This window comes from Drosophila simulans, chromosome X (genome assembly GCF_016746395.2).
Source record: "Drosophila simulans strain w501 chromosome X, Prin_Dsim_3.1, whole genome shotgun sequence".
Taxonomy (NCBI): Eukaryota; Metazoa; Arthropoda; class Insecta; order Diptera; family Drosophilidae; genus Drosophila; species Drosophila simulans.
In genome coordinates, this window is record NC_052525.2 from 14,318,391 (window position 1) to 14,342,272 (window position 23,882).

Here is a 23,882-nt window from a genome sequence, read left to right on the forward strand (position 1 = left end):
TGACTAGAAGTGGAATATACAATTTTACCTAATACCTTTATCTGAACTCTTCAATTACTGTGAACTTTTTAAAATAAGTTTAGATTCCCCGTTTTACATCGGCTAAAGAAAGTATGCAGCTTTCTTAAAGCTCTTAAAATGGCAAGCCTGCTTTTTAGCCGGCATTAGAAATGTGAAGCTTTTATTTGAACATATTTGTTTACTAATAATCGCTGTTTATATCTTTCATTGCAGGTAAGCTTTGGTCAAGCTTTTGGTGGTGAATTTCAAACTGTGACTTAATAAAAAATGCGTAAGCCCGGTGTCAAACTGTAAGTAAACCGGGATGTAGCTTACATTTCAAACTGTAAGCTATTACAATCAAACTTTCGTTTGATTTTTAGACCACATACAAACCTACATATATCGTTAGATTTGAAAGTAAATATATAATATATATATATATAAACTCTGTAATAAAATCATCTTCATTAAAGCAACGCTTGAGGTAATATTTGTATTTATTCGATTTATTGAGTTACTTTACGTTTAAGAACTAACGAAACATTTGCATCGTAATCGTAATCTTCGACTTACGAACTAATTGAGGTACTCCAAGTGTACGCGGCGTCAAACAAACAATAAAAGTAAAACAAAAAATACACATTTCGATTAGACACACACAACAGACGACGATCCATATTTAAAAAAAAAATGTAAAAATTAGCATAAATGACTCGATATTTACATGAAGCGCTTAAATGACTACGATCATGGGTGGAGCAGACAGGGGCTTTCTGGCGAAAAAGGGTAATTCATTTATTCGTTTGGCTAGAGAGCGAATAGCAGTGAGAATGAGAAGAGCAAGTTGAGCTTAATAAATTAAATTTATTTAGAAGGCGGAAATTTGTGCTAACCCCCCCCTCCAACTGATGAACCAAAAACACCCCAACAAACCCCACCCCATCCGGTTGACCCCTTTTAAACCCCCCTCAACTTCAATGGCTACGACCTTGGCAGTGGCCATTGATGTACAGGTGATGTTCCAATGTCCAAGTTTTCACTGCTCTCCGTTTCTGTGTCTGCTTCCGTGGAGTTTAATGATCGTTTACTCCGCCACTGGGTTCGCGGTGGTGGCGCTGGGCTCGTGTTGTGACCTTGACGCGGGCTCGGCCCCTGACCTTGAACCCCCACGGGCGCCGTGGTGGGGGTTAGCCACAATTGCTTTATCATATCCGCACCCTTCTCGCCGATCATCACCACCGGTGCGTGGATATTGCCATTCGTGATAGCCGGCATTATGCTGGCATCTATAACCCTCAGTCCGGGTATGCCATAGACCCTCAGCTGGGGATCCACCACTGCCCAGGGATCCGTGGGTGGTCCCATTTTGGCCGTACCACTCATATGGTATATCGTCATCGTATACTGCCTGATAAAGCAGTTCCAATAGTCATCGGTGTACAGGGTCAGGTGCTTGCAATTCGGCACTGGTTTGTTCCAATATCTAGCTCCGAATCTCTTCATGGCCTGCGTTTCACCCATGGCCACCGCCGCCTTGACGCCCTCCCTCAGAACATTGACATCGTCCGGATGGGTGAGGTAGTTGTGATAGAGCAACGGATATCTGAGGGGATTCTTCGAGGCCAGCTTTATGTAGCCCCTGCTCTTCGGTCTCAGCATCATGGGGAAAACACCAAAGACATCGCGATTGTTCACCTCCCCGAATACCTCCTGGTAGAACTCATCGGTCAGACCGTGGGCAGTCTTCACCTGGCTACCGCCATCCGACATCACAGATGCCGAGGTCATCATAAAGTTCATATCCGGCCAATCATCACTGGCATTGGCGTACTTTGTATTAATAAAAGCCACCGCCTCCAAACCAATGCTGGAGGTCAACGGACCATCCTCCGTGATGGCATACCTCAGTGCGGTATTGATGTTAACCATTCTCTTCATCACAATCGAAATGGGATAGTCGATAAGGAAGGCTATGCCGCCGACGGCAATGTGATCCTGTAGATTCTGTCCCACGCCCGGCAGATGTTGCACCAGTGGTATGCCCACTCTGCCCAACTCCTCGCCGTGTCCGATGCCCGACAGCATCATCAGATGCGGCGATCCAATGGCTCCTGCCGACAGGATCACCTCCCTCGTGGCGTACACATTTTGCAGCCTTCCGTCTCGTATAAATTGAACTCCAGTTGCTCGTTTCGTATGGGGATCGGTTAGGACCTTGGTGACATGCGAAAAGAGGGCCACATGAAGATTGGGTCGCAGACGTGCTGGTCGCAAAAATGATTTGGCCGTGGAGCTGCGGGAACCACGTCGCATGTTGAACTGATAGAAACCGAAACCCGTCTGCTGCTCTCCATTCACGTCCACGATATCGTAGCCCATTTCCTCGCCAGCCTGCAGGAATGCCGGTCCAATGGGCGTGTTGTAGGGTGCATCCTGGACGGTCCAAAGGCCGCCTAAACACAAGATATTAAGTTTAAATTGTTTAATTTGAAATATAAAGAATACTTTGCGATCTCCATATGCTCCGTTAAAACTACTCTTCCAATATGTTAATAACAAATTGTCAAGAAAACAAGATTTTGTGATATGTTTATGTTTGGGAAACAAGCAAAAAATTGTCAAGAAAACAAGATCTTGTGATATGTTTATGTTTGGGAAACAAGCAAAGCTCTAATTTGTAAACATTTGTTTATACACTCACGCTTTAGTTTGTTAAATTTTTATATGAAATCATACATTATTTTGAGCATTGAGAGACCACATTTAAATATCCTTCGACTTACCTGTGCCATGGTAGCGTTTGTTCCTGGCCAAATAGGGATTCCGCTGATCCTCAGACTTCCGGAAGTAGGGCAGGATGTCCTCGTACGACCATCCGGGATTTCCAAAATCCGCCCACTGGTCAAAGTCTCGTTTATTTCCCCTGATGTAGAGCATCGTATTTAGCACCGAACTGCCGCCCAAAACTTTGCCTCTCGTCCAGCAGCAGCGTTTGTCCTTCATTGCCTGGCAGGCTGTCGGTTGTGGTTGTGTTCTGTGAATAGATAAACATAAATATATTGTAGATTAGAAAACGCAAAGAAAGAGAAAATCTTCAAGCTTAGCTTATTGAAATAGGTAGCCACACAGATTACGACTGGGTGAAAACAATTAGCGAATCTCGCCAAGACCAAACAAGCTGAGACAGAGATATCCGATTATATATTTTTTGTTTTTTGTGGCAAGTCAACAAAAGCGACAATGAAAGCGCATTAGTCCCAGGGGTGCCACGCCCACTCCCCCGAAAAAGGTGGAAAAAATAATGGCAAATTGCCCAGTGGCCAACTTAATTACAACACAAACACAAAAGCCGGTGTTAAACGCTCATATGGCCAAAAACTGAGAAATGTCTATGAGGCAATGAACCGAGCGACCTCCCCTTCGTACTTTTGCCCTTTAAGTGGCTTTAAATGGTATCCATGAGTATGAGTATCTACGAATGGCATTTAAAGTGTGGATTATAGTACTGCAGAGGTTGCTTTGAAAAATTGCAGATAGATTGCTCAAGCATGGTTAAAAATCACCACACAGCTGGCGCAAAATTGTTATTTTATGTATAAAATAGGATTAAGATAATAGCATTATAGTTATTTTAAAAGCAAATTGAAAATAGTAAAAAATTTAATGCAATGCCAATAAAAATGCAATTACATGAAGACAGGAATTTAAAAGTGATGCACAATTAGACAACCGAAATTGATAATAAATGGAGGAAAATTTCTTAAGAGTAAGGAATGAAAAAACGAAAACTAATTTATAGGAAAATAGTGGCAAATATTTTAGTTCAAAGAAGATGCAACAAGAATAAAACAAAATGTATATTAACCGATAAACTAACAGAAATTACCAGAAAATTGTTACTGAATACATTATGGTAAGATATTTACACAAAACACTGAGTTTAAATTATTTCTGTGAAGAAATTGCAGTGTCAATGAACAAAATAGGAAATATAACTTCATAAAGAAAAAATCAGAGGAAAGAAATGTTGATTGTACAAAAAAGTAGGAAAAAATACGATAAATTCCACCCAGCAATTTCAAGCACTACCGATTAGCGGATATCCCAGTCAAAGTTACGCATTTGTTAAGATAATAATCCATTTGCTAAGTTCCCAGCATTATTCGAATATTTTTTCCTGCCGTGAGTGCAGCCAATATAAACCGACAAATTGGCCAACAAAACGTTTTGACAACTCTGGTGGCTTATTTTCTTTTTTCATCTCAGCTCTTCCGAATCTAATAATCCGAAATTCCATTTCTTTTGGGTGCCCATTGTACCCGCTGCTAAACACATAGGAAGACATTTTTTATTTGTCGTTAATGAAAATACAAATTACCAGTGACAGGCAACAATCAAGAGACGTCTTAACCAAGTTAACCCAACCGCAATCGGCTGAGAAACCCGCGACGACGAAGAAAACAAACGGAAATCAAATGTCAGTTGCGGAAAACTTGGTCAGCAATGATTTTACTTGGCTAACATGGCGTGCTGCGGGGCGAAAAGCGTGCCAAAGCCAAAGAGAAAGAGTTTAAATTTATTAAAATAATTAAATAGCCTCGAAGTTGGTGATACCCTATTTAAGCTAGCGCTTTTGCCCTTAAAAAAAAAAAAAATTCACTTTTACATCCAGCAAATTGTTATATTCGATCTTGGATTGGATGCAATGATTTTATTTTAAGTCATAATAACATAAGGTTTAAATCTAAGTAGATATATTTAAATTATGTTCAGAACCATATTTTGATTTTAAAAAATAGGTTGTTAGTAAAATAATTTAAACCTTTAATGTGTATTTGCGAAATAGGTTGTTTGAAAAGGTTTTTTAGTTGCCTAAATAATATTATTTATAGCTTGCTATATTCCCACTAAACTCAATGGTGAAGATGTCAGTTAATTTTAATCGGTGGATTAGTGTTAATTTTAGGCTCTCCATGGTCCATCAGTCACTTGTCGGTCTCAAATGCATTTGCATCTCTTGCGATTAGGGTGTCAAAACCTGTCCCTTCTCCATATTTATTTGTATTTTTCTTTAAGTTAGAGGTTGAGATATAAGGGTAAGGGTAAGGGGTAATTAGCATACGACATGCACATATTGGGCGTCTGATTTATGCTGCCCAGATCGGTGATGAATATTATTTCCTCTTCGCTTTAACCCCTATCTTACCGCCCGTTGACGAGCCATTAATATCGATTCGCGCCACTGTGGCTCCACTGTGGCACATTGTTTGGCATACTGACTTATTGGCTACGTGCTGCGGCCATTTCTCATAGATACCGCAGATACTACAGGTGCAACCACACATCGAAACTAACAGGTAAAAAAAAAAAAATTGAGAGAGAAAAATAAGAAAAGAAAAAACTTTCGCCTCAACTTCGGCCTTCCACTGTGCGAGACGCCCAACTGACGCAATTTGTTTGCTTTTTATTTGCCATTTAACAGTTAACTCACATAAACGTAACAAATTATTATTAACTCATTTCGCTTAGCTTATATTTTGGTGTTTTTTGTGGGTGTGGGAGTTGTATGGGAATTAAATATTGTCGAGTTTCGGTAACGATTAGGGGAGTCCTTTAAACGGAAGTACCACTATTTAACTGTTAACTAAAATTAATCAAAAACATAATAAACAAACATAATAATTACTATTTGGTATATTATTAGGCTTGAATACTTTTGGTGAAATGCTAACTCACAGTTTTATATAATTTTAAATGTTTTTAAAGTAATCTGGAAAAGATCATCAAAAGACATTAGTGACATAATGATAATTGTTAAATATACAGTGCGTTGCTTTCGATTAAGCTGGTAAAGTTCAGCGATTTTATCATTTATAAACAAATCTCGTATTTTTTTTTGCAAATAAATCTAGAAACAGTGGATATGAAACACGCATTAGGGACATTCCACGGGCTCAGCAATCATAATTGCCGCTTATGAAATGAATATGCATGCCGAAAATTCGAGTTGATTGCATTATTTTCGTAATTGTTTAATGCTCGTTAACCGAAAGTTGGTTAAGGCCCCTCAGTAATTCCCCAACCCAAGAAGCCAACAAAATTTAAGGGGAAACGCATTCAGATGGAACTGCTGTTGATTGTTTTATTGCCATATAAAATCACTTAGCAGCCGCATTAGTTTGTAAAACGGTTTCATGGGTTTTATTAATAGAAATGTTTATTAATTAACGTAATTGCTGAGTGAAATGTGGGAATTCCAGAGCCTACAATTTTACTACCTTTTTTATACAGAAAAGTTATGGTAAACAGCTTATTATACGAAACAATAAACAACAGTTCGATGTCCTCTTATTACTACGAAACATATCCTCATCATACAAATGTCTAATAATTTTCCACTTTACATAATCTTGCCGTTGATCCATTGGTGTTAATTAGATTAACAGCAAATATTTGCGATCCGTCTGGTGTCACAACAAGTTTCATGTTTTCGATTGTGTAAATTCAAATGAAATGAAATACATGCATAACCATATCAATATTTAGTGTTAATCGGTGATTCTTCATTTTAGGCAAACGTGGTGTGCAGTTGTTTTTTTTTTTTTATTATTAACTTGGTTTTTATTGCCCGGTTGACACAATTCGAGGTACGAGGCACTTGTCTCGAGTATAAAAACCCACCGAAGCCTGTCCATTTAACCGGCTCACGTATAAGCCACTCTCCTCACCGATTTTTAGTGGCTTTTGGCGATTGGCAACCCGGCTACTCAGGTGCAATTGCCAAGTATCAGCGCCGTTTCATTCCATTTCATTTCGTTTCATTCAGCTCGTTTTGTGCCATTTCCATGCAGACCTGCAGGCCGCCTAACCCACTTTGCCATACTATACTATATATACCATACAATAGCATACCATGCAGCTCGGAGCAACTCCGATACGATCCGGTTTTATGTTGGGAAATTGGACTGGACCGGCATAGGATATCCCGATCGCAGAATATACACTGCGAGAATTGGAGTAATAACAAAAGGGGTTCTAAAAAGGATGTATTTGAACAACTTTTTTTTCATAATTTCTATAAAAGATTTAAAAGATTATTATTATCTTTAAAATTTAATAGTACATATATATGAGTCGACTGTTTTCTTTTTATATTGTACATTTATGTTCCATAAATTGATATCCGCTTGCAGCTTGCACACGAATTCGTCAGGGGTGTGTCTCCACTGTGGATGCCAAAATATCTCTGGCTTAACGATCGCGAGGAGGGAATTTAATGATGCGGATAAGACTGGGGGTCATCGCCAACTCGACTTGCGTAATCCCCAAGTGGAATGCACCACACAGATGGGTTGTTTGCGGGGGATAACGAGTCGGGTTTTTGGGAGCCCTCCATGCCACATTTTCTCCCTCTCAACGGGCTGCTTGTTTACGCTGTAGAACCATTGTTGGTTTTAGGCGGCGCCTACTGTGGTGCTGGCTTCGAATTTGAATACTTTGAAATGACTGGCAGCGATAGTTGCACATGAATGGGTTATGAAATATTTAGCGGCAAGTTGTAAACTTTAAGACATTTATCCTGTCATCGGAAACGAATGTATGTAGTTTAAAATGGACTTTTGATTTATAATCAGTGCAGCGAGAGTATTTCCAATATTTTAAATCATTTTTGCAAATGGATTTTGTTGTTTAGAAACTCTGATAGACTCAAACTCTAATGATTGTGTTCCCACGACCTTGAACTCCACAAATTTGACACTGAATCCAAGCAGATACCAAACTGATGACACCAATTCAGTGACTTTCTCAGTTGGGTGAAACTTTTAAGCCCACGAGTGAGTCAATCAAGATTACCGGCGATGATTGACGTGAGAGTGATTGTCGTCGAGTCTCTGTCTCTTTTTTTCTGTGCAACTCAGATTCAATTTCGTTGCAGTCTGTTGACTGTATTTCCCGTTGCTGGTAAAGCGGTTTTCGAGGTTTGATATTTTGAACAAATTGCACCCAAAACAAACAACACTCACAATTTTTCGAATACTTTGCTCTCTGCAGATCCAGCTGACTGGCAGTTGGTAGCACTGAGATACAAAAATGCAGATACTGCTGCCGACTCTCCCGAGTTTGCCAATGATGCAATGATTCAGAAACACACTCGATTATATTGCCACACCGATGCACTTAGTTTGGGTTTTTGTTTTTGTGCACTGAACGGTTTTTGGCCATTATGGGGAATTTAGGTGGTACTAGAATTTCATTTTGATTTATAATAATAATTTAATAAAACAGTCAATTATTCCTATATAATCTTTACATTGAAAACAAAATCTTCTCATACTCGCTAAACTTCAAAAAAGTAAATAAATAAATAAATAAAAATAGGCTAACTTAAAAGTGTAACAAATTTTGCGAGTAGCATGAATGTGATATAACAAAGTACTTTAAAGTTGGTTTCTTGTGGGTAGATTAGCATAATAATCGCATACAGCAATGTGTACTTATTTCGCGGTGCTCACATTGTTTACTCTGTTTTGCACCCTATGATTTATTTCGCATGCACTTAACCGCATATTGCATTCAATTATGCCAAAATATAATGGAATTGGAATGGGAATGGAAAGAAAAGGAATGGAATGGAAACGAAAGACAATGAAAGGGAATGGGCATACTAATGGAATTGAATGGAATTCTGAAAGTGAAACTTTAAGCCAAAAAGAGCGAAGAAGACCCATAAAGAAAACCGAACGCAAATCGCCGCTAGGCCTATAGACCCAACCCAAAACACCCAGCCCTCTGTCACATTAAACAGTTAAATGGATTACGGTATTGGTAACACGCTCGAACAAAATTCCAAGAAAAAAAAAAAATCGAAAAAAAAACAAAAAAAATGCCAAAGCTCATGAATAATTAAGCAGTGAAGTTCGATTTGTTAATTTGAGAGCCGGTGGCCACAGGTGGCCGTTGATCATCGGCATCAGCTGTTATTAATGAAATGCCGTGAGATAGAAAACGATCTGAATGAAATCAGGGGGGCCCACCCCAAAAAAAAAGAAGAAACAAATCCAAAAAAGTAGAAGCCTCGGGTCCAAAAGGCCTGCCTAACGGTAGCCCGTTCTAATTCGAATCAGTCTCTCAGAAGCACTGATCATTTTCCATTTATTGTTAAGCCGAAATTTCTGGTTAATGGATGCTCAAGCGGCCATATAAAGCCGCACTTAATTGCTATATGAAAGCGAGACACAGCCACAAAAAAAAAGGTGGAAGATTATCCATCGAGATGATACTGGTAAATGGTAATGGTCTACGTTTGTCTCTTTATCTAATTGGAACATTCTGGATGGTGGGGGGATGAGCCGGGAAATGAAAGTGGGCCGGGGAAAAGTGAAAGATACGAGATCCAAGATCGAAGAAATGGGATCACTGGTGAGCAGAAGCCACAAATCAAGAGAAATGCATTGAAAACTGTTGTCAAGTAATTGCTGCTAATGGTGTTATGAGAAGGAAACATCTTTAAATATTCTAAAAAAAAGAAGGACCTTATAAAACAAAGCCACTTAAATATTTTCATTAAATATTTCCCAATGGTTTTCCCAAAAACTGTTAATTTTATGTGAGTAAACATTATAAGTTAGTGCATTTTTCCTTTCTTTTCCACGAGTGCTGAAATCGTTTTACTGTTTGCGTGTGAAGACAGCTTGCAAATAGTCTGAAATTTGGCAGGCGGTTGCTAACTAAACGAATCCGGCCTTTGCCACCATCATATCATCATCATCATCATCATCGTCTGAACCCGCAACCCATTCAAGTTGAGCCGTCTATTTGGTCTATTCCGAATACTAATGACTACAGCTCATCGATGCAGATTAGCATATGGACAGAATTCGTTGCCAACTTTGGAAAAATGGCAACGTCATTGGGATGAGCTGGCCAAAAAAAAAAAAAAGGGCGCAAGCAAAGGGCAGGCCCGGCCACTGCTAAGGCCAACAATTTGACCCAGTAAAATAATCGAAACATATTTGGTATTTCAGCAGGTGAAATAAGGAAGTAACCTTTTATACAATTAAGTTGTAGGTAGAATTTAAAATATGCTGAGGTCAGAAGGAAGAATGATGATCGTACAATAAACACAACTCAATTTTAGTAACAACTTCTTTTGAAACTAGTGCATTTGATTTTCACACATGTAAAGTTTTTGAAAATGAGGCTTAAAGTTGAAATATATCCAGACATTGACTCACCGATACTTCCAATCCATTTTGCTTTTATGCAAATAGAGCGACAGCAGCGGCACATCGGAGATTTCCGTCTCATGGCCACCGGCCTCCAGGAGCAGGATCTTCCAATGCGGTATCTCCGAGAGTCTGGAGGCCAAAACAGTGCCCGCCGAACCGCCACCGATGATGATGAAGTCGTAGGCCAGATCCACTTGCTGCACGTTGAACGGTCGATTCTCCGGATCGAAGAGATCGTAGTTATAGTAGGCTATAGCCGCTATCAGAAAGGGCAGTATGGTCAGTTTACCAACGCCAATTACAGCGGTGGCCAGTTTGATAGCACCGGCGATGGCCAGGCCCAGTTTGGAGGCTCCTGCCGCTGCCACGCCCGCTGCCGCCGCCGCCTTAGAGGCGGCACTCGCCTTGAAGAGCAGACCGCCCACGGAAACGGCGGCGGCGCCAAGAGCGGGAACTACGACCATGATTTTTGGAGGGGGATCGGTTTACGGGTGCAATTTTGTTTTAGGGAAGGATTTCCCTTCCTTTCTTGAATTTCTTTGGGCGTTTCCTTAGGTTTAGTTCCGCTCTATTGCTGTGACTGCATTGCGATGAGTTAGTTATTCAGGCCACTTTTGTTGGATTTTTGCATTCACTATCAAAGCACACTGGGAAAAAAACATCACAATACGGTTATTTCAAGTTCTCAATATGTATATTGAAAAAATAAGCGTTTAAAGGAGATGAAAAAGCTGTTATTAATATTTTAAGCTTGTAAGGTGAAGTATGGGTTATTATTCGTTTACTGCTTTTCATGGACTATATATACATATATATTGTGATATTTTCTCTCTGTGCCATCGTCACGTTCGCATTCACAGTCACTTGCCTTTCTGCACTTTCATTTAGGCCTCGTAAACACATTGAGTAAACAGAAACAAAAATAAATAAATTGTAATTGAAATAGTTAGCTGGGCCGCGCGCGCTGATTTTGGTATCGGTTATGGGTAATCGTGCAATGGATAATGGATAATCGGTTAACCGGTTCACTGGATAATTCGCCTCGCCAGCCCGTTTCGTGTGTGCCTCGGTTGGCAGTCGCTGCGTTTCTGAGCCACAAAAGCTGGCCTGCGACGTTTTGTCTCCGCTGCTGCAGCGCCGGCAGAGGCGGTAGCCGTGGCAGAGGACGCCAGCGTCGCTGCCAGCAATCGGTTGCGCATGCGCACGTTTTTCTCCAGCGAATCCAACTGCATTTTCCGCGGCAGCTGAGTTTTAAAAACAGTTTTTGATCGCAAACATTGGCACATACATTTAATTGGATTTAATTCGCTTGTATTTGCATTCTTATATATAATTTTTTATTGTTAGACTTCATTTTTCTTATCCAATCCTATGAAAATCAAAATGAAAATGCATTTATTTAAAATAGTATTTACTTAATAAAAAGGGAGTATTGTTTCAAAATAATACACTTAAATATATTTATATATATATTTTTAAATTTAAAGATCTTTAAAAAACTAACCGTTTCGTCTGCGTTCATTTTGCAATGTGAAACGGTTACCGATTCGCGAGCCTCTCTTTCGCACTCTCCCACACGCACGATCACATCAATACTCACATGTACAGTCACATGCACATATGCCATGCGGTTGCGGTTGATGGCTGATGCTGTGCATTGCGAAACGGTTACAATTAACCGCTTGCAGCTCCTGCCTCTCACTCACAAGCACTTGCGAAGATATATCTGACATTTGCAGTTTTTTTCCTTCAGCACCGCTTCTGCCTCTTTCTTTTTTCTTCTTCTTCGATTTCGAATTTCCTTGCAGACGCCAGACGACCTTCATGCTCACTTTACGGTTATGTGCACTTCTCTCCGCGAACGATGGGCTCGATTTTGAGTCGAAATTCGGGTTTCAACTTCGAGTTACTCAGGCAGTTGTGTAGTTGGGATTGCGCACGTAAGCCTTTTAAGTAAAGACAACAACAAGATGAACAGTCGAACATCGATAACTGAAAATTTGTAAAGTTTAAGCCTTACCATATGTTTTTACCCGATACTAACCGATTCCGCTTCGCATATGCTTTCTTTAGCTAGGTATTAAACCACAACTTATTCATTTATATGATTTCTGAATTTCCAAAAAATGTAATACATTTTTCAGTAATTTGTTTATAACTCTGTACATTTTTCGAATAATTTAATATTTTTCGTACCCTTTACACTATGGTTCATTAATAACTTCATTTGGATAATCTTCACTGTACTTACAATACGTTATCGGCTTTGAGTTTGACTTGGAAAGACAGCTGGCAGAAGAACCACAATCAATTGACCAGTTTTTGGCATTGAAGAAGCCGAAGAGTTGAATACAAAAGTGAAGATCAAAGTGAAATTTGTGGCATTTAGTTGTTGGTTGATTGTTTTCATTGTTTAACCGGTTTTATTTTTTATTTCGATCAGTGTGTGCTTGTGTGTATTTGCCAATTGACAAACCACAACACGATTTTTGCCAAGTAATTGTCATTACATTACATTACACACCTGATATCGAACGGATATTGAACGCAACTAGTTTGTGGTATTAATCGACATTCAATGGAACCACGAAAATTGCTTCAATTTCTGTCTATGGGGTGATGTTTTTGATGGTGGTCCCGAAAAATATAGATATAGATAGTCATATTTTTGCATTCCATACGACTTCCTTGTTGCATTGTGCATTGTTATACAATGTGATATCCGGGAGGGATTAAGGCGAAATGGGGACTGATTTCAAAGAGGCGGCCGCTTTGATATTCCTTTTAAATATATGAATTTAATAATATAAATGCATTTTATACGATAGTTAATAGCAATGTTGTATTAAATGAAATTGATTCATATTTTCACACAGAAATTTACGCTAAAAAGTATGAGGTAAGCAACAGGACGTATGAGCTATAATTTTGAAAACATTTTCCCAGAAATATAACGTTTTAATTTCTTTGTTTTTGGATAGTTTATCTTATATTTGGTACTATCTATGGTCAGTTATCTTGGGTTGACACTATTTTAGTGTTTACTGGAGCATTTCCCAATTGGCCAGTCCCTGAGACCGAAAAACTTGAACCACTTCCACCTGCAAAAGGAATGACGAAAGTCTCACACACAATATAATGCCCGCAAATTAACGGAGCCGCGATGATGTGACGATCGTTTGATATATCACCATCTAATGGGGCAAGGTCAGCACAAGCAATTTAAGCAGAGTTTTCCATGCGAATGTCGGGGAAACTCCACTTCCCCCCGCACGGATAAACAAATAAAACTTGACAATAAAAGCCACAAATAAACTTGTCAAACTTTTTGCGATGAGTATGTCTTGCCGGCTTTTGTTTTGGTTTCTTCTTTGGGTTTATTTTTTTGTTAGGGCCATACTTCAATGATCAAGTGAAGTGACCTTTTTGAAGGGAGGCCTTTGCACTTGATAAATCTTGGGAATGCAAGGTTCCATTGTTATTTGTTGATTTGTTGCTAACATTCTGGATCACTTTAAATCGAAGGTCTTGATGTCAAATTCATTTAAATAAATGAAATGTTGCAAGGGTAACATCTTTAAAACTCATTTAAAGCCGCTCTTACCAAACAAATTACTCTCTAATGAATACTAATGCATCATAATGGCCAGAAAACACTTTCGGTTCCCAGGCTTCTGTGCATATTTAATCAACGATTTCCGCTACAATTACAATTAGTGTTGCTATATGGTTTTACACACACGGGCTTTCTGGCGTCACGGCGGACAATTTCCGGCACTAACCACTTTTCATATGAGTACTACCTATGTACTAGACGCCCATGCCAGACGCAATACATCTTTTGGGCCAATTGCCCAATCAACAAACAAATTTTAGCTCGAGGGCAATTAAAAGTGAAAATAGAAGAGGCTCCAAAAAAAAATAATAAAATGAAGTTGGGTAAAGCGAAGTGGCGTCTTCTCCCCCTTTCTTCTGGCCAACCTTACGCAGAAGAAAGCCCCCTTTTGGGTGACATAACAATTACGCATCCCCAGCCGCCCTCTTTCAGCCCCTTGAGTCCAACCATGACTTTGTCTTTTAGCTGAGTCATCCACATCGGTATCTCCAGCTTGCGCACTGGAAATGAACTTCATTAAACGACAAATGCAAGAAACGAAGCCATGGAGCAACAGCAGCAAGTGAGCCAAGTACGCGTAATCTCCTAGAAATGGTATCGTGACACGATTCTGCAATCGCAAATCATAAAATTCCTATTATATTTATTATATTTATAGTTAAGCTCTCATTTCCATATTTAGAGGCTAAGAAATTAACTTAAATCTTATAGAATGTTTACTTATTAAGTAATGTTGAATGCCTAATGTTTTCTTAATTTGCACAAGCACAAAAGTACATTTCGCTGCATATTTTTGAGTAATTAATTATGATAAACTCCCCTATAATTTACAATATCTAGCCGTGAGTATCCCACCACGATCTGCTCAACTCACGTCCATCTCCGATTTGTATCTCGGCTCGTGTATCTGAACAGCAGTCGAGCATGGCCGATTTGGCCGACGTGCCTAAGACTTCAAACAGATGTGTACCATATGTACATAGATATGTAGGTTACCCGATGGGCGGTTGCCGAAGGGGGGGAGGGTGGTGGGCGTGGCAGACAGTGGCCAACTGGTAGTCGGTGAGCTGACATTTCCTCTGGCAGTAGAAAATCATCCCAATCACTTAACCAAACTGTTTAGCTTTACCTACGCATATGTGTGTTTTTCGGATTTTTGGAATTTCCGTGCGTACTCCCGCGTAAATTTAGTCATTTTTCACTTTCCACCGACTGAATGTGTTAGGTATGCCATATCCCATACCCATTATCTTGGCTTGTATCGCGAGCGATTTCATCTAATTGGTTTCCATTTTGCGGCTTGGTCAAGTGCATGGCAAGAAAAAAAAGAGTTATTACGTGACCTTTGTTAATTACATGAAAGGAGTGGCGAAGAGGAAGGGGTCACAAGTGGGTGGGGGTTTTAAGATAGTGTAACCTCTCACACTAAATGGAGCAATTGTTCAAAGTGAATTTCGTAATAAAACGGATAGTACAGATATGTATTTCAATGCAACTGAGTTCAATTTGTAAATTGAAAAGGGTTTATGGCTAAGATTGTACTGTAATTCCCTTGCAAAATATCCTAATCCGTATTAATGCCATAGTGTAAGAAAACCTTTTTAAAGCTTAATAATTTAACTACCAAAAAGGTCATAAAGCAAGTCAAATGCAAATTTGTAACACCTTCGTCTTGTAAAATATAAGAAATGATTTAGTCGAAACACTAAACAATAACTCGCATTTATCTCGACTGCCTTCGTCTAATTTCTGTTTCCCTAACACCTTTATTATACAATTACGAGGCGTCCACCCACTTGGTGGCCAACAGCACTTGGCCAACAATTAATTGCGTTTAGTTTGGTATGCACCGCCAGCCATTAGATGAAAACCGAAATACTCAAACACAAAAAACGAAAAACTGGCACGCTTCGCGGCGCCTGGAAGTATTATACATATTGCGTTGGTCGCCGGGCATGGATAATGAGTTGTCCGCAATGAGCGGCAATTTGCTGGCCGAAAAATCGAAAAATTATATATAAACCTAGTTCCAAATAAATGCAGAAAGAAATAAATAAAACAAAACGGCAAAAAATTAAAAGTGAAAGCTGTCAATCAAAACCAAAACGAAGCTAACCAGGCCGAGCATCAAGTATCGTCGAGATTCAATACAATCGCCACTTAATGCTGATGGTGCGTTTTTCGCATTTGCCAGATAAATCATATTACCAATCGAATTTTACACCCAAAATTAAATTGGATGGAATTATTCAATATCCTGGTAGAGTAAAAAAAAAGCAATGTATTCCAAGATATATTAAATTTTCCAATTTTAAAGCAAGGACAAATGTAATTTATTGGAAGCTTATAACAGTTTTAGAGCCATTGTACATTTTAGTTAGGACGTCAACCAAAGACATGTAAAAAATCAAGGAAACGTACATAAATATGTAGAGTAGAAAGCCGAGAAGGCTTAAAGAGAATTTAAGGCAAAAAAGGCGTTTTAATAATTTTCAAATTGAATTCTATATGTTTTGACTTTGCAAGTATTGTTACTACTCCTTCTTGTTATTAATATGATATATCATGATTCAAACATTCAATTACAATTCTATTTAAGAAGCATATATTTATTATAACAAAAAAAAAATTGACAAAAAGTTAAAGCTTATATCGTAAAATATCGCTGAGCTTAGAGCTCGGTGTGTTTTCCGCCCAGATACTCCTCCTTGATCATGTCCGCCCCCTTCTCGCCGATCATGATGCAGGCGGCATTGGTGTTGGCACCCACAATGTCGGGCATAATGCTGGCATCGATCACCCTCAATCCCTTGGCGCCATGAACCCTCAATTGGGGATCCACCACGGCAGTGGGATCAGTGGATGGGCCCATGCGAGTGGTTCCGACCGGATGGTAAACGGTGGTGGTCATGTGACGGATATAGCAGCGCCAGTAGTCATCCGACTGATAGGTCAGACCATTGCATGCCTCCAAATCCAGTTTGTGGAGTGCGGCCTCCCGCTCACTGAAGGCTTTGGTATTCGGCAAGTTCTTGTAGATGTTCAAGGCCCTGATATAGGTGTCTACATCGCGCTCATCGGTCATATAACCGGGATCGATGATCGGAGCGTCCAAATAGTTCGTAGATTGCAGGGTCAAACTTCCCGCCGAGAAAGGCTTCAAATGCAGCAAATATGTAATGTAGGTATTGGTCTCCTGGTTGGCCGACAAAATGCTCTTGGCCACACGATCATTAAATCCGGTGGCAGCCACATAGCCCTTCAGTTCAGGACTCTGCATCAGGCTGAAGAAATTGGTGGTCTGGATGTCCGGATTGGGTCCCTCAATCGAGGTGGTGTTGATGAATCCCGTCAAGGCGGTGGCCTCGTGGTGCAACAGTTTGCTATAACGACCCATAAGCAGGTTGTACATAGCATCCACCAGCTCCTCCTCGGTGGGTTTCCGGGCAGTGGACTTGTCGATCTGGAAGATCACCGGCAGACTGGCGTGATCCTTGAGGTTCTCACCCACGGGCAGGTCCAGTTTCACGGGAATTCCCAGGCTCTTCAGGTGATCGGCAGGACCGATGCCTGAGTAAATATAAGGTTGCAATTAGTTAAACTAACTCATTTCATACTTAAAGTCTCAAATGCTTAACTAGTTGCGGTGTATCATCAAAACCAGCTGTATATTTAGCTGCGTATTTTTTTGTTTAGAATGTTTGATATACATAGAGAAACCCGTTTCCAAGTTAAACTAAAAAACCTGTCCCATTTTAGTTTAAAATTCATGTGAATTATTATGAAAATTGTATTAGAACTTGTTCTTCAAGAAGATTTGTTCTAAATATTCCGCTCAAACAATTTCACTAAATGTTTTTTGTATTGTTTTTCTTTGCAGGTTTGTAAACTTCAACTATGGTGAAATACTATACTTAAAATCTAGAAGTCGGCAGCTGGTAATTTTATTGTTCTCCCTGCTTGAAGGGGAAGTACCGCACAATCGTAATAGATTTTGTTATATCTCGCTAGAACGTTCTTTTCCATACATATTTTTACAATCCCTACCGATCGGACAGACATAACCGCTTGACCTTGCACGACCTTGCTGCCGATTTGACATTGACATCTCATCGACAAGAGGCTCCGTTGCTTGGGTCTGATATCGTATTCCGGCTATCTAATCGCCCCCCGATCCGCGCTTATCAAAAGTCTTTTCAGGCTTTTTAGATGCAACAAACAAAAACAGAAGCTAAACTAAAATCAACAAGATTTAGGGGCTTAAAGTAGGATTGAAGGATGAAAGTATATCTCACTTTTGCACTGAGAAAAACTCTAATCTAAACTCGCTATCGTGTTCGCATTTCCTTATTTTAAACTGACTGTTATCAATTGCATATTGAAAAGGTACCTCGCTTAAACACTATCAGAATTTAACTATCCGGAGATCCGAACAGATATTTATATGTTATCAAGAATAGAGGTTTAAAGATGGTACTCTTATATAGAACTTATTTTCACTTATCTGCATTATTTATATTATCAAAAAATAAGTTGAGCGCGTTAATATAAACGGGTTTTCTGATATTTTTGAAGGTTTCGGGTATGGTACTTTTGTAAACTATATGATAATACCAACAAATACTGTTCGTAATGGCTACTTTCATATTCAAATCTTGCTTGACTAAGTGTTAAACTCACCTGAGAGCAGCAGGATCTGGGGTGAACCAATGGCACCGGCGGACACGATGACCTCCTTGCTGGCCTTCACGGTGTACTCCTTCTTGCCGCGATGCACAAAGGTCACACTCTCCGCTCGATTGTTGCGATCCAGATTGATCTTCTTGACGTGGGCATGTCGCAGGATGTGCAGATTGGGCGTATTCTTCTTCAGATGAGATCGGGCAGTGGTGATACGACGACCGCCGTCCTGAGTGCCCAAGATGTCCATTTGACCCACAAACGAGCCTTCGGTGAAGTCCGGAGCACTGCCGTAGCCCATCTCCTGCATGCCGGCGCGAATGGTGGTGCGGAATTCGTTGTCGGATACGTAATTGTTCAGTCCCATTGGTCCACCGACGCCATGATCGCCGGGCTTGTAGTCCGGTCGCGTGGAACGCAGATCCTCGGCCTTGCGGAAGTGCTCCAGCACCTCATCGTAGCCCCATCCGGGATTGCCCCTCTCCTCCCAGTCATCGAAATCCTTGCGCGTTCCTCTGGCATAGATCATGGCATTCATTCCATTCGTGCCGCCCAACATTTTGCCCCTCGGCCAGTGGCAACTTTCGCCCTTCATCGCCATGCAGGCACGTCCGTTCGGTTTCGAGTGGTACTGCCAATCCCATTCGGAGAACTGGGTGGCCATGTGCCAGGCAACGAACTCCGTCTCAATTGGTGGATCACCACCGGCCTCCAGGAGCAGCACCTTCCAGTTCTTTACCTCGGCCAGACGACCAGCAACCACTGCGCCCGAACTACCCGATCCAATCACAATAAAGTCGTAGTCATGCTTGAAGCCACCAGCCTGATCCAGCCAATCGCCCTTGTCCTCTGGCCACTGATTTTGTCCGCTCAGATCGCAATACTTGGTGATCAGCGTGGACAGGAGCAGGGACATCAGCGTATTTGCCGGACCCGCCGAACGGGCAGCGCACTGGGCGCTAAGGAACTCCATTGTGGTGTTCCAAAATGTCCTTTAGATGAGCTAAAAAAAAATTGGTCATTTTAAAAAGTACTGGAGATAAAAAACATTTTAAAATTCTTCTTAAAGCAAATTATTTAGGAACAAATACTTTTTTTTATTATTAGATTAAATATTGTCAGAAATAGTTAAAGAAACTTTATGACTTTTGGAAATTTTCCATCGTAAGCTTTCATACTGAACCAATCCCAATTCTTAGAAAAACAAAAAAACAAGTATTTAAAAAACAATAGGACATGCATAAGAACTTTTTCTCAAACAATAATAATTTGTACACTGCTCTTTAAAAAAAATGTATTTAGGAGCTTTAGCAAACTAGCAATTAGTATTTGGTCCTCCGACTCTATTTTCCTTGCCAAGGATTTCGGAAGTTATCTATCTGCTTTAAAAATTCAATAGGTTTCCTTATAAAATTCAAAATAAAGCACTTAAAATACTCCTGATATCTTTAAGCTTTGCACTTTAAATCCACGGAATACCCACTGGCTAAGCACTGTATTATCCTCGGGTGATCCTGCGGTAATCCTTGACTCCAAAAATCCGTAATCCACCTGCGGCACACGTGCGAACGCTCTCTCCGCTCGACGGCAACTGTTCTACCGGACCGGCTTTCAACCGGAATTTGTACGGCCGGGCCGCGAACGCTTTTCGTATGCCATCGGCGTCCGTAAATCAACAGAAAAAAAAAGAAAAACAAAAATCGCTTGAAAACATTTGCATTTCGCTTCGAGTCGTATGTGTATATATAGCCGTACCTAGGTGTATGGCATATATACCCATATATACACACACATAAATTAGACGCACCTTCCGCCTTCAGCAGCTGCGCGGCACTCCCCTTATCACTCGAAGATTAGCTAATCGAGATGTGATAAACCCGCAGCGACCCATAGAAGCCACCCAAAATCGAGAATCGTGAATCGAGATTAGAGATTGGAGAATGGAGAATCTAGAGCCTCCCTAGCTTTGCACTCGGTTATCTTTATGCTCGTTGGTGGCCGTGTTTTTTGGTTGTTTTTTTTCTTTCGCCTCCAGCTGATAAGAGCAGGTTGTATTTTTGTTGAGGTATCGCCAGCGCAAACCTGTTGTATGGGTTTGTGGGTCAAGTTTGGGCAAAATATGCTAAACATCTTAATAATGGCAGGTGCTTCAGAAGCTGATTTTTATGTTGTATCTGTTTCTTCATCAGGAGCATGATTCTTCGTTCTAAATAAGTTAGAGAATTCTACAGCGAAATGTAAAGAACGTTTATCTATCTGTATTTGGAAGCAAGCTCAGGTCCATCATTACTTGGCAAATATATTCTTCTTATATATTCTATTAACTTATAATTATAAAAGCGCAAAGATTCTAACATTTTCATAATTAAAGAACAAACAAATACATAAGCATTGATTTTCGTTCTTTATATTTTTTATTATAATTGTAAAAAAAAAATGCTATTTAATCACTAATACTTAAACAATAACAAACAAATCTTGTAGGGAAATACTTGCAAAACATTTTATAAATATCCATTTAAGAATTTTGTTAAACGTGGGCTAAACTTGTTGCTTAGAACCTTCTGGTGAAGCAAAGGAAAGGGTGTAGTTTACATAGTTCGATAAACCGAATTGTGTTGAAATCAATAGATTTTAATGGATGCATTTTGTTTTGATATCAACAACTTGTTGTTGACAAGTTGCCAATCGAAAGGAGGGCTGTGTTTGGAATTATCAAACTAGAAGTCATCCGCATGCATGTGCGGCACCCATAGACCTCCATTGGCGCCAACTGCCTCGCCCTGGTAATCCTCCTGGATGAAGTGGGCCGCCCTCTCACCAATCATCACCGTGGCCGCATTCGTATTGGCACTGACCACCGCTGGCATTATGCTGGCATCCGCCACTCGCAGGTTCTCCAATCCATGAACCTTCAAACGCTGACTTACACAGGCCTCGTGATCGGAGTCGGGGCCCATTTTCACGGTGCCCGATTGATGGTAACACGTGACGGTGAAGTATTTGGCATAGCATCGCCAGTACTCGTCACTGCGGTAGTTCTCTATGTGATCGCACTCTTTAATCGGAATCCTAGCTATCTCGGCCAGGTGATCCTGAAAAGCTTTGGTCTGTCCGAGGGACTCGATGTAGCGTATGCCCCTCATCAAGGTGGCCACATCCTCCGATTCCGATAGGTAATTACTGGTTAGGATCGGCGGCTCCTTGGGATCTCTACTCTTTAGATGCAATTCACCTCTGGCCGCAGGATGTGAGAGTAGAATAAAAACGCACAGCAAATGGGAGTCCTTGAGATATTCTTGCAATACGTCTGTGTATTGGTCTTGAATGGATAGACCCTTGGTAAAAAGTTCCAGCGAAGCGTGATCGGCTCTCTGGAAGAACATGTGATGGTTCTCGGTATCCGGATAAGCACTATCGCTACTCGCATTTGTGTTAATGAACGCCACCAAGGAGGCGGTGCTGTGAGCAGCCAGAGGTCCGGTGCGATGGATAAGGTACTGATATATACCATCCAGGACAGCCTTCTCTGTCATTGGCTCGGCTTGACCCTCGTCCAGTCTCAAAAAGATGGGCACAACGACATGATCCTGGAGATTGCGTCCAACTCCTGGAAGATCTAGTTCTACGGGTATGCCCAACTCCTCCAAATGCTTACTGGGACCAATGCCGGAACGCAGGAGAAGAGCTGGTGAATCGATGGCGCCGGCCGAGATCACCACATCCTTGGTCACTTTCACTCGATGGCTAACACCAGCCCTTTCGAATTTAACTCCTGTCACCGTTTCGCCATCGAGATCCAATTTGGTGACCAGTGCATTCTTAACCACATGAAGATTGGATCGAGATTTGGCGACTGCACCCAAATATCCTTTGGCTGTGCTCATCCTTTGACCTTGTCTCACGGTTCCCGGCACGTGGGCATAGCCCGTTTCACTGCCCTCTTGGAATCTCTCCACATATGGCTGTCCCAACTCATGAGCTCCATCGATGATCAGTTGATGTATGTCATTATCTTGTCGCTCGAACGGTTTTAAGGTTACATAACCCTTGGGATGGGTGGCATTACCTTGAGGCGTGACCGACTTTTCGAAGAACGGCAGCACGTGATCATAACTCCAGCCCGTGCTTCCCATTGCCGCCCAACCATCAAAGTCTCTGCGATTGCCACGAACATATAGCATGGCGTTGGCTCCTCCCGATCCTCCCAGCATCTTGCCTCGTGGCCAATAGCAGCGACCATCTTTCATTCCCTGACAGGCATCGTCACTGGGCTCTGTGAAGTAGTTCCACGTGAACTTCGTGTGCTGCAGTCCAAAGAATAGTGCCGGCAACTGCAAGGAATTGCAAATGTATTAATATATATAATTAAAATATATTCGATTCTAATTATTGCATACTTATAGACATAAAATGATTTTTGAGTAAAATTTTAACCTAATGCTATGAAGAATGCTACAGTCATTGTTATGCAAATTTAAATGCAGTAACTAACATCAATTGATTTGGTAACTCCATTACCTCCTGTGATTTGATGAAAATTGTTTATTACATCATTGGAATACAAATTGTTAATAAGGTAATCATAATTATATTTACTATTATTATTTTATGGTATGGTCTTGGTGTGGGTTTGTTTTGCCTCGTTACTAGATGGAAAAGCTCAAGAGTGGAAAAGTTTAGATAGATTGTATTTTACAGAGCTTTGTGTATGAGATTAGAAAAAACCAAGGCACGATCTCATGGCATAGGCCAATGTGTATACAGGAACTTACCTCAGATTCGATGGGTGGATCACCGCCCGCCTCCAGGACGAGCACTCTCCAGTCGGGATTCTCGCTCAGCCGGCTGGCCACCACGGATCCCGCCGATCCTGCTCCAATGACCACAAAATCGTAGGGCTGACTCAAATCGCCAACATAGTCCACTGGCCACTGGCTAGCGGGCGAAACTAGGCACTGAGACGATAGAAGCGTTTGCACAAGAACGGTCACCATGCCACTCAACAACCCAATGCCAGGTGGTGCTGGCGAACTACCGGATCCACATGGATGTGGGCCAATGCCCGCCGCATCCAAGCTAAGATTCTGGCCACCGTCTAGTGACATTGCGTTTGCCTTTGCGTTAGCCTGTGCCACTCGTTTGGACCCGGTTCTATTTGTCTCTGAGGCGCAGTCGCGGCTGAAGATTCGCTTTTATAGCCACTGATCTGATAAGCAGGTACAGTACATCCTCCCCCTGCGGCGACCATCCGCCGAGGACGTTGACTCAGCCATTGGCAGAGCGAGAGCGAGTGTGTTACAAGTGCACGCAGAGACAATAAATACATTTAATGGTGATTAATTTAATTTTTC

At 40.9% G+C, this 23,882-nt stretch overlaps 4 protein-coding genes across 9 annotated transcripts in view; 1 reads left to right on the top strand and 3 right to left on the bottom strand.

The window, feature by feature from the left end:
- Nucleotides 1–23,882, top strand: part of LOC6725966 (flotillin-2) — a 101,242-nt gene that overhangs the window by 54,182 nt on the left and 23,178 nt on the right. The gene's annotated exons all lie outside the window — the stretch shown is intronic.
- LOC6725969 (glucose dehydrogenase [FAD, quinone]) lies at nucleotides 494–11,343 on the bottom strand. Of its 2 annotated transcripts, XM_016172576.2 has the most exons (4): nucleotides 11,254–11,343; nucleotides 10,239–10,879; nucleotides 2,787–3,037; nucleotides 494–2,456 (listed from the first exon to the last, which is right to left on the bottom strand). In XM_016172576.2, exons 2-4 carry the CDS (start codon nucleotides 10,694–10,696, stop codon nucleotides 985–987), a joined length of 2,181 nt encoding a protein of 726 aa, XP_016039331.1. In that variant the 5' UTR covers nucleotides 10,697–10,879; nucleotides 11,254–11,343; the 3' UTR covers nucleotides 494–984. The 2 variants fall into 2 exon arrangements, with proteins under 2 accessions (XP_016039331.1, XP_016039330.1); XM_016172575.3 differs by lacking the exons at nucleotides 10,239–10,879; nucleotides 11,254–11,343 and adding an exon at nucleotides 4,382–4,453.
- Nucleotides 16,431–20,155, bottom strand: LOC6725971 (glucose dehydrogenase [FAD, quinone]). The gene is made up of 3 exons (XM_016172573.2): nucleotides 20,012–20,155; nucleotides 18,529–19,531; nucleotides 16,431–17,418 (listed from the first exon to the last, which is right to left on the bottom strand). The coding sequence occupies exons 2-3, from the start codon at nucleotides 19,499–19,501 to the stop codon at nucleotides 16,520–16,522; spliced, it is 1,872 nt and encodes a 623-aa protein (XP_016039333.1). The 5' UTR covers nucleotides 19,502–19,531; nucleotides 20,012–20,155; the 3' UTR covers nucleotides 16,431–16,519.
- On the bottom strand, nucleotides 21,119–23,724 carry LOC27207668 (glucose dehydrogenase [FAD, quinone]). The gene is made up of 2 exons (XM_002106919.4): nucleotides 23,304–23,724; nucleotides 21,119–22,862 (listed from the first exon to the last, which is right to left on the bottom strand). Exons 1-2 carry the CDS (start codon nucleotides 23,634–23,636, stop codon nucleotides 21,249–21,251), a joined length of 1,947 nt encoding a protein of 648 aa, XP_002106955.2. The 5' UTR covers nucleotides 23,637–23,724; the 3' UTR covers nucleotides 21,119–21,248.

Bases quoted from the DNA above. Each gene is read 5' to 3' on its own strand.
- LOC6725969 (XM_016172576.2), bottom strand. From the start codon at position 10,696: ATGGTCGTAGTTCCCGCTCTTGGCGCCGCCGCCGTTTCCGTGGGCGGT. The intron at 3,038-10,238 runs GTGAGTCAATGT...ATCTATTCACAG, and splicing joins AAAATGGATTGGAAGTATCG to AACACAACCACAACCGACAG. The intron at 2,457-2,786 runs GTAAGTCGAAGG...TCTTGTGTTTAG, and splicing joins CAAACGCTACCATGGCACAG to GCGGCCTTTGGACCGTCCAG.
- LOC6725971 (XM_016172573.2), bottom strand. From the start codon at position 19,501: ATGGAGTTCCTTAGCGCCCAGTGCGCTGCCCGTTCGGCGGGTCCGGCA. The intron at 17,419-18,528 runs GTGAGTTTAACA...ATATTTACTCAG, and splicing joins CCAGATCCTGCTGCTCTCAG to GCATCGGTCCTGCCGATCAC.
- LOC27207668 (XM_002106919.4), bottom strand. From the start codon at position 23,636: ATGTCACTAGACGGTGGCCAGAATCTTAGCTTGGATGCGGCGGGCATT. The intron at 22,863-23,303 runs GTAAGTTCCTGT...AATTCCTTGCAG, and splicing joins ATCCACCCATCGAATCTGAG to TTGCCGGCACTATTCTTTGG.